Genomic DNA, 19,968 nt, shown 5'->3' on the forward strand with positions numbered 1-19,968 from the left:
CGGCAGTAGGCAATTGGCAATTCACCAGTGGCGGATGCGGGTTTTCCCTGTTAAAATCCGTACGTTTCTATGGGACTAGCAATGCGAGAGTGGAACAAAAGCGACTGCCAACATTGCGTTGTCGCCATGCGCGACTACAGATTTTATTTCCAATTTTTCGGAGAGTGGTTCTACTGTCCCTCTCTATACTGTGCTCTGGCACAGTTAATCCATAAAGTTAAAGTTTCTTGAAACGAGGTGCCACAAGCAGCCATCGATCATGAGATTTTGTCAATGCCTAGATATGTACAGGTACGTATTCAGCTACGGGGTCGCCAAACATATTATTCATTTTTTTATTACATGTTAATATAAATTCTTGCCAATATTATCTTTTCATTCTTGCTATAAATCTACCATGTTGCCAAAAAGTTAAGTTCAAGAAATTATTCTTTCTGGGTGTAACACTTGTAATGTCACTGAGTATATTTAATTATTTTTTGATAAAATTTTGATCAATCTAGTATATTAAAAAATATATTTTAGTATTCATTTTATCTCTAATGATGCAAAATTACTTCTGGACAAAGTCCAGAAACAAATTGGCTAGTATAAAAACCAGAAACAAATAAAAAAATGTCTTAATACTTTTAAAATCCTTCTTTCTTCTTTACGTGCCATCTCCGCGACGAAGGTTGGTAATCATCATTGCTATTCTCACTTTCGACACTACAGCCCGAAAGAGTTCAGTTGAGCTGCATCCAAACCATTCTCTGAGATTTCTCAGCCAGGACATTCTTCTCCGACCTATGCTGCGCCTTCCTTGAATCTTTCCCTGCATAATTAATTTTAGGAGTTCATATCTGTCACCACGTGTTATATGACCCAAGTATTGAAGTTTTCTTATTTTGATGGAATCCAGTATCTCCCTGCTGTTCTGTATTCTCCTTAGTACTTCCTCATTGGTTAATCTGTCTGTCCAGGAGATTTTCAGCATTCTTCGATACGTCCACATCTCAAATGCTTCCAATCTATTGAGGCATTGTTTATTGAGAGTCCATGTCTCCACACCATACAGAAGAACAGAAAATACATAACATTTTAGTACTCGCTTTCTAAGATCTAGGCTGAGGTCTCTACTACACAATATTTGTTTCATATTAGTGAATGCACTTCTAGCCTATTCTATTCTAATTCGGATTTCTTTGGTATAATCGTTTGTTTCACCCCTAAATGTTCGTCCCTAAATAGTTATAATTCTGAACTCATTCTATCGTCTTATTATTTACGTGTAGATTGATGCTTCTAATATTTTTCTTTGATAAATCCATGAATTTCGTTTCCTTTATGTTTAGTGACGGACCAAATTCTTCACTTGTTGCAACAACCTTATTTAAAATTATTTGTAGATCTGTAATAGTTTCTGCTATTAGTATTGTGTCATCGGCGTATCTAATTTCACATATGTGTATGCCATTTATTTTTATGCCTGCTACTTCATCTTCTAATGCTTTTTTGAATATTTCTTCTGAGTATACATTAAACAGTGATGGCGATAAGACACAGCCCTGTCGAACGCCTCTTTGATTTTTATTTTATTGGTGTTTAAATTATTTATGCTTATGACAGCTTCTTGTTCATAATACATATTATTGATTAAAAAAACCTATACAGAAGTAAAAACTTCAAATTGTATTTTGGTATAAAATAGTTTATTTAAAACTTCTAAAAGTCATCCACATGGATTGCAAAACGTTTTCGTTCTGAACAGAACATCTTCAGTGCCTGGAATGAAGTATTTCCACGTTAGATTAAGGCAAAAAGGTTAAAATTGTGACTGTTAATTAGAAAATTATGTGGAGAATACTTACATTCCGCAAAGTATTTGTAACTAGCACACCAATGAAGGTGGTAACTTCAAAATATATGGCTTACATTGTACCTTATGATAAAATATTATGACTACAAGTCGATGTTACTAGATTAAAATATGTATGTGCCTAAAGAGCAACATGCTTCCCTGCTCGAAAAAACTAGGTACTTGCCATTTGAATTAGCACAGACCAACTGATGTAAAATGAAAAGGAATGACAAAGAGTGACATGACAAGACAAGGTAAAGTCAATTTTTGGTTACGAACTTCAAAAAGTGTAGTTTTAATTTTTTGGATTTTAATAAAATGTAAAGGTAGATAAAAGCAGATTGAGAATATAATTAAAAATGTTTAGAAAATAATTTGAGAATCTATTGTAAAGTCTAAATAGCAACTCTCTAATCCAGAAAAAACTTTAGGTTTGTTGGAAATAAGATCGGTATAAGTCATGGTTAGAAGCTTGACGTCATCGATTGTTAAATGTAAAGGTGAAAGTTTAATTTGGTGTAATAGAATGAGATTTATACTATATGTAAACATTAAATGACCTGAAGTGGAGAGATTGGATGGTAAATAAAGCGGATTTTAATGTAAATGTTATAGATATATGTAATGTTGGTTGCCTAACATGGTGAGGAATGTTTAAATTTGGCTGTATACTGTTGTAATGATGATTCTGTCTGTTAAAATTGTAAAGGAAATTATGAAAAAAAAAATTAAAGTTAAAATAACTAAAAGAATACAGATCAAGAGTAGATTACAATATTAAAGAGATAATTGTAAACAATGGAATTAATAAAATAATAATGGATTAGTAACGAAAAGGAAATAAAATATGTGACAGCCAAATCTAATTACACTTTATGTTGTTTAGGATGGGATAAAATCGTTCAAGAAGAAATACCATGAAGGCTTCCAGCAGCAGTGGTTAAAGTGTGGGTGAATAATGTAATGATATCTAATAATATAGGATAATTATGTGTTAGTGTCAATATGTAATGGAGAATCTAGAATGCTGAGTATCTGAGATAGCGAACTATGAGTTTGATGTGGTATATGGTAGGGGAGTGAACAAACTGAACCAAGTTTGATGTAATCTTAGTGCAAGTTTATAATCTTAAATGACAGAGATGTTAACCAGAATTAAGAATGGTGTAAAAGAACTAATATGAAATTAAATTAAAATAGCTGAGTAATGTGGGTTGCCTGATATGTAGATGGAAAAATGAAAAAAAGAAAAATGAACAGACTGAATTTAAGCTAATGGATTTATGTTTGCAATACCCTATTGTTTAGTATAGTCTAATAAAATTATTTTGAAAGAGAAAAAGGTAACATCAAAATAAAAAAGTTAGTAAAATGTGTAGCAGACCAAAGGAGTTGACTAAAGTTATTGAATGAGATGAATGAAGCGAAGGTGACATAACAGGCAACAAAACAGAGTGATTATGTGGTAATAGAGAGAACATTCCAAAGAGAGACAAGTAAACCAGAACAAGATTTAAGGGCTATTATCAGTAAGAGAATGAGAGTCTTAATAAATTAAGATAAAAATTTGTGATATAAGAGCTGTAGGACCCGAAATGACTGAAACATGAGGTAAGACAAGAAAAAACACACAACTATAGGAATAGAAAATAAATGTAAAAGAAGATGGGAAATAAAAGAAAGAGGAAAGTAAGAAAAAGTAAAGAAGAAGAAATGGAAAGGAGGAAAAGAAAAAAGAAAAGAAGGAAAAGAAGAGAAGAAAGAGGAAAAGAAAAACAGAAAAGAAGAATCGAAACTATGGTAGGAATCGGATAAAGTAGGAGAAAAGGGTGAAGGTAAAGAGAAGGTGCAAGTCTAGATGTGTGTTAATGGGTGATTAGTAAGGAAATAGAAGAATGTTAGAAACTAGTGGGGCGTTGGGAAAGAGGGAACAAGGTAATGAATAGAAATAACGGAAAATGAATATGGGAGAGTATAAGAAGGATTAAAGTTGGGTTAGGGGAATAATTGTCGATGGATAGGAGTAAAAGGACGATTAAGAGTGGTTTGACGATTAACACAATTAGGGCTAGTCCTCATGTCTCTTGAAATCTCAAGGTCCTCATACAGATCCAACCGTAGAGTGTTCCTGTCTTGGATGTTGTGGATTAATTTAACACCATCAGGGATGCTGAGATTGTGATTGTTAACTTTTAGGTGATGAGAAAAAGCTGAAGTAGTATCTCTCTTAGAATGTTCAGCAGATCTGGTTGATAGTGATCTGCAAGTCCTGCCGATGTAAGAGGCATCACAATCAGAACAAGTCAATCTGTAGACTACGGTTCATATAGTGTATTGTATCTTTTGTATTTGTCAAAAAGTGGCCAAGGGTGTTACTAACTTTGAAAGAAATATGTATGTTTTCTGAAGAGTTAGATACAATACGTTTAATCTTTTCAGATAGAGTGGGGTTGTGATATGGTAATGACCTGTAAATGGGTGAAGAGGAAGAGGACTGACGGAAAGCCGAATTTTGTAACATTCTAGATTCTCTTTTACGGATGAGTTTGACTATTATAGAGGGATCGTAACCAACTTATGTTAGCAACTTATTCACTTCAATACCCAAACTTGAAACTTTAAGTCTGGTAAAATCACTCTTAGTCAACAAATTTATTCATCCCAATGTCATTTCACCGATACTAAATATCCTTGAATTATGTCTATCTCAAGATTTCTTCCAATTTAATAACAAATTCTACAAACAACCCGATGGTTTAGCAATGGGCAGTTGCTTGTCCCCAGTCCTAGCTGATGTCTTTATGGATCATTTAGAGTCCAATCACCTCATGAAAAATCCAGAAATTCTACATTGGTTTCGCTATGTAGATGACTGTTTGGTCTTCATTGCTGGTAACCCTGACTCAGCTCAACAACTTCTTCTCAAAATTAACCAAATCCACCCTAATATCAAATTTACCATGGAACTAGAATCTTCTCAGTCCATTAACTTTCTTGATTTATCTATTTCCAGACTTAACGACCAATTCAACTTTGGTATCTTTCGTAAACCCACCCAAACGGACCACGTTATTCATTTCTCTTCTAATCATCCTCTATCACACAAATTATCAGCTTTTAGAAGTTTCATACACAGACTTTTTTCTATACCTATGCCAACAGACTCATTCAATAACGAACTCAACATCATAAAACAAATAGCTGTCAACAATGGTTACGATCCCTCTATAATAGTCAAACTCATCCGTAAAAGAGAATCTAGAATGTTACAAAATTCGGCTTTCCGTCAGTCCTCTTCCTCTTCACCCATTTACAGGTCATTACCATATCACAACCCCACTCTATCTGAAAAGATTAAACGTACTGTATCTAATTCTTCAGAAAACATACATATTTCTTTCAAAGTTAGTAACACCCTTGGCCACTTTTTGACAAATACAAAAGATACAATACACTATATGAACCGTAGTGGAGTCTACAGATTGACTTGTTCTGATTGTGATGCCTCTTACATCGGCAGGACTTGCAGATCACTATCAACCAGATCTGCTGAACATTCTAAGAGAGATACTACTTCAGCTTTTTCTCATCACCTAAAAGTTAACAATCACAATCTCAGCATCCCTGATGGTGTTAAATTAATCCACAACATCCAAGACAGGAACACTCTACGGTTGGATCTGTATGAGGACCTTGAGATTTCAAGAGACATGAGGACTAGCCCTAATTGTGTTAATCGTCAAACCACTCTTAATCGTCCTTTTACTCCTATCCATCGACAATTATTCCCCTAACCCAACTTTAATCCTTCTTATACTCTCCCATATTCATTTTCCGTTATTTCTATTCATTACCTTGTTCCCTCTTTCCCAACGCCCCACTAGTTTCTAACATTCTTCTATTTCCTTACTAATCACCCATTAACACACATCTAGACTTGCACCTTCTCTTTACCTTCACCCTTTTCTCCTACTTTATCCGATTCCTACCATAGTTTCGATTCTTCTTTTCTGTTTTTCTTTTCCTCTTTCTTCTCTTCTTTTCCTTCTTTTCTTTTTTCTTTTCCTCCTTTCCATTTCTTCTTCTTTACTTTTTCTTACTTTCCTCTTTCTTTTATTTCCCATCTTCTTTTACATTTATTTTCTATTCCTATAGTTGTGTGTTTTTTCTTGTCTTACCTCATGTTTCAGTCATTTCGGGTCCTACAACTCTTATATCACAAATTTTTATCTTAATTTATTAAGACTCTCATTCTCTTACTGATAATAGCCCTTAAATCTTGTTCTGGTTTACTTGTCTCTCTTTGGAATGTTCTCTCTATTACCACATAATCACTCTGTTTTGTTGCCTGTTATGTCACCTTCGCTTCATTCATCTCATTCAATAACTTTAGTCAACTCCTTTGGTCTGCTACACATTTTACTAACTTTTTTATTTTGATGTTACCTTTTTCTCTTTCAAAATAATTTTATTAGACTATACTAAACAATAGGGTATTGCAAACATAAATCCATTAGCTTAAATTCAGTCTGTTCATTTTTCTTTTTTTCATTTTTCCATCTACATATCAGGCAACCCACATTACTCAGCTATTTTAATTTAATTTCATATTAGTTCTTTTACACCATTCTTAATTCTGGTTAACATCTCTGTCATTTAAGATTATAAACTTGCACTAAGATTACATCAAACTTGGTTCAGTTTGTTCACTCCCCTACCATATACCACATCAAACTCATAGTTCGCTATCTCAGATACTCAGCATTCTAGATTCTCCATTACATATTGACACTAACACATAATTATCCTATATTATTAGATATCATTACATTATTCACCCACACTTTAACCACTGCTGCTGGAAGCCTTCATGGTATTTCTTCTTGAACGATTTTATCCCATCCTAAACAACATAAAGTGTAATTAGATTTGGCTGTCACATATTTTATTTCCTTTTCGTTACTAATCCATTATTATTTTATTAATTCCATTGTTTACAATTACCTCTTTAATATTGTAATCTACTCTTGATCTGTATTCTTTTAGTTATTTTAACTTTAATTTTTTTTTTCCATAATTTCCTTTACAATTTTAACAGACAGAATCATCATTACAACAGTATACAGCCAAATTTAAACATTCCTCACCATGTTAGGCAACCAACATTACATATATCTATAACATTTACATTAAAATCCGCTTTATTTACCATCCAATCTCTCCACTTCAGGTCATTTAATGTTTACATATAGTATAAATCTCATTCTATTACACCAAATTAAACTTTCACCTTTACATTTAACAATCGATGACGTCAAGCTTCTAACCATGACTTATACCGATCTTATTTCCAACAAACCTAAAGTTTTTTCTGGATTAGAGAGTTGCTATTTAGACTTTACCATAGATTCTCAAATTATTTTCTAAACATTTTTAATTATATTCTCAATCTGCTTTTATCTACCTTTACATTTTATTAAAATCCAAAAAATTAAAACTACACTTTTTGAAGTTCGTAACCAAAAATTGACTTTACCTTGTCTTGTCATGTCACTCTTTGTCATTCCTTTTCATTTTACATCAGTTGGTCTGTGCTAATTCAAATGGCAAGTACCTAGTTTTTTCGAGCAGGGAAGCATGTTGCTCTTTAGGCACATACATATTTTAATCTAGTAACATCGACTTGTAGTCATAATATTTTATCATAAGGTACAATGTAAGCCATATATTTTGAAGTTACCACCTTCATTGGTGTGCTAGTTACAAATACTTTGCGGAATGTAAGTGTTCTCCACATAATTTTCTAATTAACAGTCACAATTTTAACCTTTTTGCCTTAATCTAACGTGGAAATACTTCATTCCAGGCACTGAAGATGTTCTGTTCAGAACGAAAACGTTTTGCAATCCATGTGGATGACTTTTAGAAGTTTTAAATAAACTATTTTATACCAAAATACAATTTGAAGTTTTTACTTCTGTATAGGTTTTTTTAAACTATGGTATACAGCCAACTATTGGGATTTTTCCATTGATTTTATATTATTGATTATTCTTATATCCCGTGTGTCGATGTTCTTTATTCTCAGTAGTTTTATTAACGGATTATTTCACGGTATCGAATGCCTTGTTATAATCTAGGAAGCAGACGTAGATGTCCTGGTTTACATCTAAATATCTCTGTATTAACACATTTACTGCAAATAATGCTTCTTTGGTTCCTTGAGCATTTCTAAATCCGAACTGAGTTTGTCCAATGTCTTGTTCTAACTTTTTGTATATTCTACGATGAATAATCTTTAGAAATACTTTGAGTATGTGGCACATTAGACTGATGGTACGATGTTTGCAACATTGTCTGGCGTTTCTGTTTTTCGGTGTAGTCACGAATGTTGATAGAAGCCAGTCTTTAGGTAATAGACCTGTTCTGTATATGATATTTAATTCGACAATTACATGTATATTGCAGTCGGCTATAAATTTCAATATTTCTGTCGGTATTTCGTCCGGTCCTATAGCTTTCCCAGTTTTCAGTTCTTTAATGGTGTGTTTTACTTCAGTTTCTGTTATTTCTGGTCCAGTCTCTTCAACGAAATATTCGTTATCTATTGTGCCTCGGTTGTCGTTAAACAGCTGTTCTATATAGTTTGTCCATACCAACAATTTGTTTTCTGTATCCATTACTATGTCTCCCTTTTCATCAACTAGTATATTTTGTTTTATTCTGGTTTTCTAGTTAATTCTTTTATTTTCCTGTGTACATTAAAGCTGTCATGTTTATGTTGTAGCGTTTCTATTATAAAATAATAATATGCAATTATGTATTATTTATTTTTATTATTATTTCTACTACTGGACTAATTCCGAAGAACCTCCTAGAATACATAAAATAGCTGTATCCAAATGAACATCTTTATAAGACCACGAAAATAGCTGTACTACTGTCGCCGGCCAGATGTATGTATTCGAAAATTTTTGGTAGATACTCCAACATACAAAGTCACCTAGGGCCCGATAACACGGAAAGCGTCGCACCAGAGCTCAATCCCTTTGATATTGTAGGTATCTGGGATGAGTGACCACTTAAAGAAAGTGCGAGCCATGTGGCTAAATCTGTAATATAAAATATTAGACTCGTGTACAAAAATATTGAATATTTTCAAATTATCAGTTGAATTGAAATTTTTTGTGCTGCAATCTTTAGCCCTCTCAGTGTCATAGGAAGAGGATTTCTTTTCCGAATGCGATGTTTTAAAGGATCATAAATATACATGCTCGATCTGATTTGAATCTGATATGGGCTATATATTTTCCAATATAATATTTTAAATTGAATCTCATCAAGGTAGGTATTCATCATTCTAGTGACATGAGGACATACGTTATCGTGCATTAGCATTAGTTTGTCATATATACAATATGGATGACAAATGGCAAAGTATGATCTTTTGAATTATTTTCACTGTACATGCTAGCTGTAATTAGCACAATTAAATTACCTCCAGAAGTTTGGTATGTTCATTCCAAGAAATACCGCTTCATAGCACTATACCGTCCTCACCAATACCAATCACCTCTATGAGGCTACATCTGGCATACTGTTCGCCATGTGGAAACAAGATTGATGAAACTTCGTCTACAAAAGAGTTGGAGAAAGGTATGCAAGTAGTAACCTCATACAGGGCGTTAGTTTTGGTGGTAATAGTATAGTTATATGAAGCATCATTGCTTGGAAAGGGAATACCGAACTTATGGAGGTGATTGGGCCAATTATAGCTAACAAGAAAATTGAAAATATTTTAGATCATTTTTTGCCATTTGACAGCCATTTTGAGTATGACAAATTCGTGCTAAAGCACGATAATGCACGTTCTCGTCTCGCTAGAATAGTGAATACTTTCCTTGTTAGGATTTAATTTTTAAGACTATATTGGCCACCATATACAGGGCCTATTTTACCACTAAGCCCGTGAGGCACCTGCCTCGGCCCGCATTTTAATGGGACCCGGAAAGATCAGCAAAAAAATTAAGCAACATGTGAGAAAAATATAATGGCGTAGAGGCGAATATTAAAAAAAATCCAATAGCGTTCATTATGTACCTTGCCTTAGTCATTCTTTAAATTTAGTAGGTAGTTGTGCTGCAGAAATTTGTTTAGAAGATGCGAAGTATTTCGACAACGTACAGTATATTATCTACGCTTCAGGTGAAAGATCTTTCTTGCTACTGAAAAGAGTAAAGTCGTAGTTAGGAAATTCTCTAAATTAACAAAATCTTTCGTCTTTGGCTATATATAGGAAACGGTCCAGGACATTAAGGCGCGGCCACATAGGCGCGGCCGTTTAGGCGCGGCCGTTTAGGCGCAGGGACATTTAGGCGCAGGGACATTTAGGCGCAAGGACATTTAGGCGCAGGGACATTTAGGCGCAGGGACACTTGGGCGCAGATACATTAAGTTAAGAGGGGTATTCAGAAGTGGAACTTGTAGAATGAATATACCTACTTAAAATATAATAATATAAGGTATGCAGGTAAACAAAATTTGTATATAATCCGGCTCTGCCCGAAAAGGTGTAAACTTTTGGGACATTTTATGGCCAGAGGGATTATACAAGTATAATATTTCCCCGAAAAAAAAAACCACTTAGTTTCTTTTGTCCTCTAAAAGAAACAATCCCACAATAAACATTGTATATTTTTTTTTCTTAGAAGGCAATATACAGTTTAAATATTTACAACCCCCATCAGTAGATTACAATGGTACAATTTTTTGTGATTATTGTGGTGTTTTGTGAAAAATGGAAGTAGTTTCGCAGAAAGGAAACAAGAAATTTCATAGCAATGGGTATTGTTATATTTTTGATAGACTTAGTGCATGTGAAACAAAACAATTTTGGCGATGTGAGCAAAAAAACAACGGTTGTAAAAAACGTATTCATACATTGGAAAATGTGATTGTGAAGGAAATTCATCAACATTCACATGATAGTAATGCGGCTAAGGTTGAGGCTGATGTTGTGCGTACAAAAATGAGAATACGTGCTGAAGAAACAATGGAACAAACATCTCAAATTATTAATACTTGTCTAAATGAAGTTAACTTGTCGCAAGCCGCCCAAGCAGCTTTACCTAAAAGTACATCGTTGAAGAAAATGATACGAAGAAAGAGGAATCTAATAAATGCCGCACCTCCAGTTCCTCTACGGATAGAAAACTTGATTATTCCCGAAGAATATAGAACCTATTCAACAAATGGAGCGGCAGAAAATTTTTTGCTAGCCGATAGCGGTCCAGACGCAGACAGAATTTTAATATTTGGCCGAGCAAAGAATATCGATGTGGTGAGATATTTTGAAAAACTGTTAAGGTTTTGTCTCTTAATGGGACTATCCTTTTGTCTTTTGTCGGGAGGTAAATTAAAAATTAAAAAATTACCTTTATATTTAAAAAAAAATGAAAAAATGACAGGAGTAAAGTGTGCTTTGGAATGGTCAAATTTCTACCGTTTTTTTGAAATATCTTGGTAATTATTAAATATTTTTAAAAAACTTTAGTATAAAAAATGTAGGTTATAAAGAGAAGTAACTTTTGTTTGTTTAACATTTTTTACGAGATAGGTACACTTTTGTCCTTTTTTTCAATATGCGTGAGCTCATGTGTTGGACCACATCAGATTTTTTCTACTTAAGTTATTTTAAAATATTTAATAATTAAGAGGATATTTCAAAAAAACTTAAAAATTACACGAGTAAGTGCGCTAAAAATGATAAAAGTGGACTTATCCCGTAAACCTCACTATATATACTTCGTATATGCGTGAGCTAATTATATGGCACGAGTTTGTCAAGTACCACACCAATTAGTGTTTATTTTGTTACAGATATTGGTACCATCGCAGCATTGGTTTGTGGATGGCACATTTTCAACGGCACCGCCTTTTTTTTCACAAATATATGTAATAATGGCCAAAAGATTTGGTGGAGTTCATCCTGTAGCATATGCATTATTGCCAAACAAACAAGGTGTCACTTATAGAAGAATGATAGAGTTGCTCAAAAACATAGGGCCAAATTTAAATCCAAATAAAATTTCTTGCGATTTTGAATTGGCAGCCATAAATGCCTTTCGAGATGCGTTTCCAAATGCTCAGATGCTGGGTTGTTTGTTCCACCTTACGAAAAACTTAAGAAAACATTTGGGCGAATGTGGTTTGATGGGTCGTTATAATAATGATGCTGATTTTGCTCTGCACGCGCGTATGATAACGTCGTTAGCGTTTATTCCAGTACATGATTTGGATAACGTTCATTGCCTCCAGAATTAGAACCGTTGCTGCAGTGGTTTGAAGATACCTATGCTGGACGTCCAAATCGCCGCGGGAATGGAAGGCGGCCTGCCATTTTTGGCCCAGAATTATGGTCCGTTCACAATCGTGTTTTGTCTGACACAGACAGAACAAATAATCATGCCGAGGCGGCACATAGGCGACTACAAATAGAATTAAGTATGAATCATCCTAGTATTTGGAAATTGATTGATGGCTTAAAAACAGTACAGCGAGGTAGGGACATGTTTTTTGAGCAACTGGTTGCTGGTAATGAACCTCCAACGAAAAGATCCAAATATACTCTTGCCGACGTAAGAATAAAGAATCTTGTACGAGACTACGAAAATAGAAACATTATTGAATTTCTTAGGGGCATCTCTCATAAATACGAGATGAACGCAAAATAGTACTGTTATTATCATTATTTTAAATATTATTATTGCTACAATAGATTGTTATTAATTATTAATTAGGTTTTACTAAGTGCGGATTACTCTTGCTATGTACATACCTATACGAATAGTTTGTGTTGAATATGATTGTGACCTTTATTGTATAGAATAATAATAAACTTGTGCTTGAAATGAACTAATTCTACTTTATTATTCAATAATTTTCCTAATGTATCTGCGCCTAAATGTCCTTGGGCCTAAATGTCCTTGCGCCTAAATGTCCCTGCGCCTAAATGTCCCTGCGCCTAAACGGCCGCGCCTAAACGGTCGCGCCTATGTGGCCGCGCCCTAATGTCCGGCTCCGATAGGAAATGATATATTATATAATTTAAATTTTTTAAATTATTATGTATAAATAATGTACCAATACTATACAATGTACCTATGGTCGAATTCAAACAATGTGGCGTGCACGTCATAGATTTAATGACATCATAACCCACTGGTACAAACTTGACGACAAACAAATTCAACACATTTTTCTCATATATTAGTTTTTTCGCTACTGTCAAGTTTAGCAGGACAGCGCTGTTGCCAAATAAAAAACATATTTATTTACCAGAGCGTCTACCGGCTACAGTGTTTCTCTTTGTTTTTAAGAGTGTGAAACAAACATAACTATATCTGTACTAAGTGTCAACTCATCTTGTCCTATAGAAGGTTATGTAAGATTTGTGTTTTTAGATGTGAAGTTGGTTAAAACATAAACTGTCCTATGAAACTGCCTGCACACCAAACCCTGTTACTTTAGATTCTCGATTTGATTTTGATTCAAATTGTTGGATATTTTAATTGAATTGTATTATAATAATATAGGTATCTGTATTTCGTCTTTCCAGTTTATAATTTGAAAACAATAATTTGACATTCTACTTAACCTCCAATATTATGGAGGTCATCAGTTATAATTTCCAATCTCGTCAAATGTAATAATGACGTCATATAAACTCAGCACTTATTCTAGCCAATGAAATGCTCGCTGTAATAGGGTTTTTCATTCACAGTCATTTGTTTCGAGCTTCTGTCATGTGTCACATAATAATAATATATCTACGTCGTACGTTATTGGTATTTTACAATGATATAAACCAAAGACGTATGGCGTAGATATATTAATATTATGTGACACATGACAGAAGCTCGAAACAAATGACAATCGATGAAAAGCCCTATAGGAATGGCATGTCAAAAAAATCTGATTATTCCCTCTTATATTTTTCAAATTTCGAATCTTGCAACAAAGGAGAAATTCGTGCATTCCTTTTTGTTTGACTTTTCCTTTATTCAATTTTTACTCATGTTTAAATATAAATTTTATAATAAAAATTTTAATTTCTGGTGCAGCTATATTTCTGCTAAATACTGAATATATTTATTTTGAAAGTTATTATTAATATTAAATTATATTTAGAGGCCCGAAAATTATGTAGTGCCTCGGGCCTGATTTGAAGTAAAATAGGCTCTGACCATATATCGTATCGAGCATTTTAGCACAAAATATTTCAGTTTACATGATGATTTGAAAAATCTGCCGTATTTATGTCCATGATTGTACATACAATGAATAAGATACAATGAAAATAATATCGTCATGTACTGAGATCTGGAAATTTAAATACAAAGACAATGTAGAAAGGGAATTAACCAGACAACATCTATTATCTCCTTACTTCTTAAATTATTCCGAAGAACCTCATAGAAAACATAAAAAAGTTGGGTCTGAATGAATATCTCTATAATTCCATGCAGAAAGCTGTATTACTCTCGACGTCTACATGTGTACCAACATTTTTGTTTGTACACATTTCATAATATTTTATAATTTTTTGATTGTTAGTTTGAAAACCTTTTAAAATATTTATAAACCATTGCTGGGTCCATACAAATTTTGATAATTTTCATAATCACAGGATTACAATAATGATTCATAATCACATGATAAAATTCACAGAAATTATCAGTTGTAATTGCACAAGAGCTCTAAAATTATTGAATTTTTCCCGAGTGTCACTTTGACAGTTTTAATTTCACGAGCCGAAGGCGAGCGAAATTATTTCAAAGTGTCACGAGGGCAAAAATTCTATATTAATTTTAGAGATCGAGTGCAATTTGTTGCGACTATTTCATGAATAAAACAGTTCAAAGCCAAAATTTTATTGTAATTTATTTATGTAAGTACAAATTACTACAATTAAACACACAGTTGTTATAAATATTTCACGGTTGAAAGTCATCACTTCTATAATTTTTAAAACATTAATTTTCATTAATGTCACTGAATCTATTTTTTCATAGAAACGAACGGCATCTGACGTAATATAATTGACGACGGGAAATTATCAAAAATTATCGATTTAATTTAGATTTCTGTAGCTTTCTATTGGTCAGAATTTCCTATGAATGAAATAATCAGTAGTAATTTCACAAGAGCTCTAAAATTATTGAAAATTCTATATTAATTTTAGAGATCGAGTGCAATTTGTTGCGATTATTTCATGAATAAAACTGTTCAAAACCAAAATTTTATTGCAATTTATTTATGTAAGTACAAATTAGTACAATTAAACACACAGTTGTTATAAATATTTGACGGTTGAATGTCATCACTTTTATAATTTTTAAAACATGAATTGTCGTTAATGTCACTGAATGTATTTTTTCATAGCAACGAAGGGCATCTGACGTAATATACTTGACGACGGGAAATTACTAAAAATTATCGGGTATAATATCACAAGAGAGTGAGAATCAATTAAAAATTATGCGACAGTTTTTCGAAAGTTTGTTGTGCGGCAATAGACACCTGAGCCCGCAGGACTCGAGTGGCTATTGCCCAAAAACAACCAATTTGAGTAAAAATGAAGCATTATTTTCTTATTTATTCTTACTGTCGTGTGATATTCGTAAGATTATTTTCTAATATGTATATTACGGATATTTTCTTAACTGTAACAGTTGTCAAAACTAGGAAACTGGTTGCCATTAAACAGAAACAATCTACTTCAAAAAATTCTATCGTATTCCGTATTTATGTCGTAGTAGGTAATTCTCAGTATAATTTTAATCTGATTGGACGGAATTAAACACGTGGTCAAATATCTTACTATACGATTGGGAAGTTAAAATCATCAAAAAATAATCAGTTTAATTTTTATTTCTGTAGCTTTCTATAGGTCAGAATCTCCTATGAATGAAATAATCTGCACTAAACTTCTTAAGACAATTTAGCTATACTGATGAGTAGAAGAGATTAAATAATTTTCACCAGCGCAGTTAGTGGCAGTTTTGTGCATTTAACTTTATCAATTTTACAAGAAAAGTACAAGTTTCAAACCGCAAGAGAGCGCTACCGTCGAAACTCACAGCCAATAAAAACAGAGGCAACGTTTAAAGAATTCTCATAAACTTCTTCATTTTCTTAATGGCCTCTTGCGTAAACAGTCATCCAGTAACAGTAACTTATAAGTTAAATACATATTATAATTATAAAAAATAAAATAAAAAATATAATTTAATATTAAATATGTGTATTCGTTGAGTAGTCAGTTTACAATTATATTTCAGTTCATAATTTGTGTTTTTTAGATCAATATGTATTTTTCTCGTTTTACAATATTTCACATACACCAATTTTGCCAGAAAAATGTAAGTTCCAAACCGCAAGAGAGCGTTATCGGCGAAACTCACACCGAATATAACTTCAAATCAGATTAATAAGTGATAAGTATTAGTTTAAAAGAGTTTATTGTTTCAAATTAAAAATTGATATATAGACGTTTAATAGCCACAAATTAAAATTAAATTGAATATACTTACTATAATAACAGCATATCGAGGTCCTTCAAGTATCCAGTAATAACTTAAAAAGTAGTAATATAACCATTCCCTAGAACAAAAACAATCAGAAGTTATTTAATATCAGTCAGAAAGTTCCTAACTAAAATATTTGAGACGGAATTTAAAGCTTTAAGAGAACACTCAAACAATTGATTACGTCCAAAAGTTCAACGAGCAACAAAATAACTAAAAACAAAAACTTCAGTACCCAAAATATTTTAAACCGTTTAACAAATATCTTATATAATTTTAATGAGTTTTGTACAGGTAATTTGTTGCTTGAAAGCAACGGCTCAACTGAAGAGGATGATATTGAGGGGGAAGTTGACAATCCGCTTTAATAGTCGTGCAGTTACTTAAAATAGGTACGAGGTAAGCTCAATTAGTGTGCATACATAATATAATAATTGTCTGAGACTGGTATCATAGTTTACGTTTGTTTATTCTTATGCCTTAAGCGGAAAGGAACATTTTGACGCCTTTCAAAATTTTTAGTGTATTTTAAATGTAATCATATTTTTCTAATCCTAAGAAAACTAATAAGTATTTTTGAAAATTTAAAGGCAGAATGAAAGACTACTTTATTACCGAAGGCTGAAAGTTCCTCAGAATGAAGAAAAAGTTTCTTTTGAATGAGATATTTGAAATTAAAAATCACACTAAATTTTCTCTTAGATTTCACCCCTGTAACTTAATTAAGATAAACAGTATAAAAGTTTTCAGGGACTTTCAGCCCTCGGTAATAACTTATTCTTTCATTCTGCGTTTAAATTTTTCAAAAATACTTATTAGTTTTCTCAGGATTCGAAAAAAATGAATCCCATTTAAATAGCACTGAAGCCGAAAGTTCGTACCCATCCCCTTAACTTAAAAAATCGTAAATTGTTATTATTGGAAACGTTAATTTGTAATTGACATAGTATCGTGAATCTTACGATTTGCGTGAATTTCAATATATCCTGATAATCTGGGCTGATTATCGGAGAATAGGCCATTTTTGGGAAAAGTTATTTACCAGAAATTTTATTGCTGGAATCGAATTTTACGATTATATATATTAATAATATAGTTATGCAAAGTCCGCAGATAGTGTGCTACTTTTTTTATTAACAAAATGGCGCCCCCAAATCGTGTTTTTTCAATTTTTGCTCCATAACTCCAAACATTTTAACTTTACACCAAAAATACCCTAATAAAAATTCACCGAAATTAAATTCTGCATAAAGTCATGTTTTTCTCGATCTGCTCCGACGAAAATTTTCCTCGGAAAATGCGGGTATCCCAACAAAATCTTTAAACTTCAAATAAAGTTTTAGATAAGTAATTATCTACCAATAATTAAATAACTCGGTAACATAAAAGCCTTCTTGGTTTAGATTATAGTTCCAGAAGCCGGTGAAAATTAAATAAATATTTTAGCAACAATTCAATTGGTAATTAATAATTTACGGTCGCAATAATAACCAAAATAATTATGATACACTGAGCTTTGAAATCTTATAAAGATGAGATGCCTATTTAATATTTTGTCAACAAAATATAAATTTTTAATTTGTTTGAATAATCTTTAAATGTTAAAAAAATACTTATAAACAAATTAACGTTTCTCAGAAACTTTTTATTATTATTCTAATTTTAAAAAATAAGTAAAATGCGTATTTCAAAGATCTTGAAAATGAATGCTATAAAACTTTTTTGCAACCATTTGCAAAAAAGTTATGAAACAGCAAAATAAACATACGATTACTACGTTGATTCTTATTTTTTTTTCTTTCAAAGCGTAAAGTGACTTTGAAGTACAAGCTAAGTACTCACAAAAAATATCGATTATTAGTTTAATGGTTATATTTTAATTAAAGATTATAAATATTTTTTTTGTAATTTACACGCGCGAATGTAGACTAATACAGTACCGTAACTAAAATTTACACTCGAAGCAACGACCGCCGCGCGACTCACAGTAGTTAATAAATAAAATTATGTATTATAACCCGTCCGTTTCGAGTAAACATTTTAGCTCCGGCTCTGTATCAAGCCTACTTTCGCGCCAAAAAATACAAAAAAAAAACATTTTTAATTTTTGATTAAAATATAACCATTGAACTAATGTTTGATATGTTTTGAGAGTAATTAGTTTGTACCATAAACTCACTTTTAAGCTTTGAAACAATTAAAACAAATTATAAACAATGAAGTAAACGTATTACTTTGCTGTTTCATAACTTTTTTGCAAATGGTTGGAAAAATTTTTAAAGCATTCATTTTCAAGGCCTTTGAAATACGCATTTTAAGTACTTTTTAAAATTATAATATAGTAAACAATTTCTGAGAAATGTTAATTTAGACGAAGTAGACGAAGTAGTAGGTATACATTTTTATTTTAAATGTTAATTTGTTTATAACTATTTTTTTAAACATTTAAAGATTATGCAAAAAAATGAAAAATTTATATTTTGTCAACAAAATATTAAATAGGCATCACGTCTTTAAAATCTTTCTAAGTTTGATCAATGTCTCATGATTATTTTGGTTGTTATTGGGACTGTAAATTGTTAATTTACAATTGAAATGTTGCTAAAATATTCGTTTAATTTTCACCGGCTTCTGAAGTTATAATCTATACCAAGAAAGCTTTTATTTCACCAAGTTATTTAATTATTGATAAATAATTACTTGCCCAACCCACATTTCCCGAGGAAAATTTTCATCGGAGCAACCCGGAAAAAATATGCATCTATGTAGAATTAAATTTGGGTGAATTTTTATTTGAGTGCTTTTGGTGTAAAGTTAAAATCTTCGGAGTTATAGACCAATAATTGAAAAAAATACGATTTGGGGGCGCCATTTTGTTAATAAAAAAAGTAGCAAACTATCTGCGGACTTTGCATACTTATATTATTAATATATAGGATCATAATATTCGATTCCAGCAATAAAATTGCTGGTAAACAACCTTTCTTTATACTTTACTAATTAGACCAGCGTATTATAACTATTTTTTCTTTCAAAATTTAAAGATTATGCAAAAAAACAATACAAAAAATATTAAATAAGCAACTCATTTTTATAATCTTTATAAGTTTGATCAATGTATCATGAATCACGATTATTTTGGTTATTATTGCGATCGTAAATTGTTAATTAAGGGCACCCAAAGTCCCATTTATCGACAATGTTAACATTATGTCACATAGCTCTGTAACCAAAGCACTTGGTGACCTAATTTTTTGTTTTATTTTGAAACTACATGTTTTGTTTAGTCCCGTGTAGATTTTTGTAAAGTTAGAGTGAAAGAAACATTTATTTTAAAAATTTTTAAAATACTCTTACAAAAAAACCCAAAATAGTTAAGATTTTATGTTTTATTTTACTTGTTTTTGTACATTTTTCAATAAAACTTTACGCGGGACTAGATATTATCTACCTACAACTACTGTTAAAATTTGGACTTTCGATCATCTAAGGAACCAGATATATCTGACATCAAAAGTTAAAACCTAGTATTCGGGAAAT

General features: G+C 32.0%; 1 protein-coding gene across 2 annotated transcripts in view; it reads right to left on the bottom strand.

Annotated features, from left to right (window-relative positions):
* The window catches only part of LOC114327758 (PDF receptor-like), a 1,644,969-nt gene that overhangs the window by 323,011 nt on the left and 1,301,990 nt on the right, over positions 1–19,968 (bottom strand). For both annotated transcript variants that reach the window (XM_050642878.1, XM_050642879.1), the window contains exon 10: positions 16,435–16,504. In XM_050642878.1, coding sequence (XP_050498835.1) covers positions 16,435–16,504 — 70 coding nt within the window. The remainder of the gene's footprint in view (positions 1–16,434; positions 16,505–19,968) is intronic.

This window comes from Diabrotica virgifera, chromosome 2 (assembly GCF_917563875.1).
Source record: "Diabrotica virgifera virgifera chromosome 2, PGI_DIABVI_V3a".
Lineage (NCBI taxonomy): Eukaryota > Metazoa > Arthropoda > Insecta > Coleoptera > Chrysomelidae > Diabrotica > Diabrotica virgifera.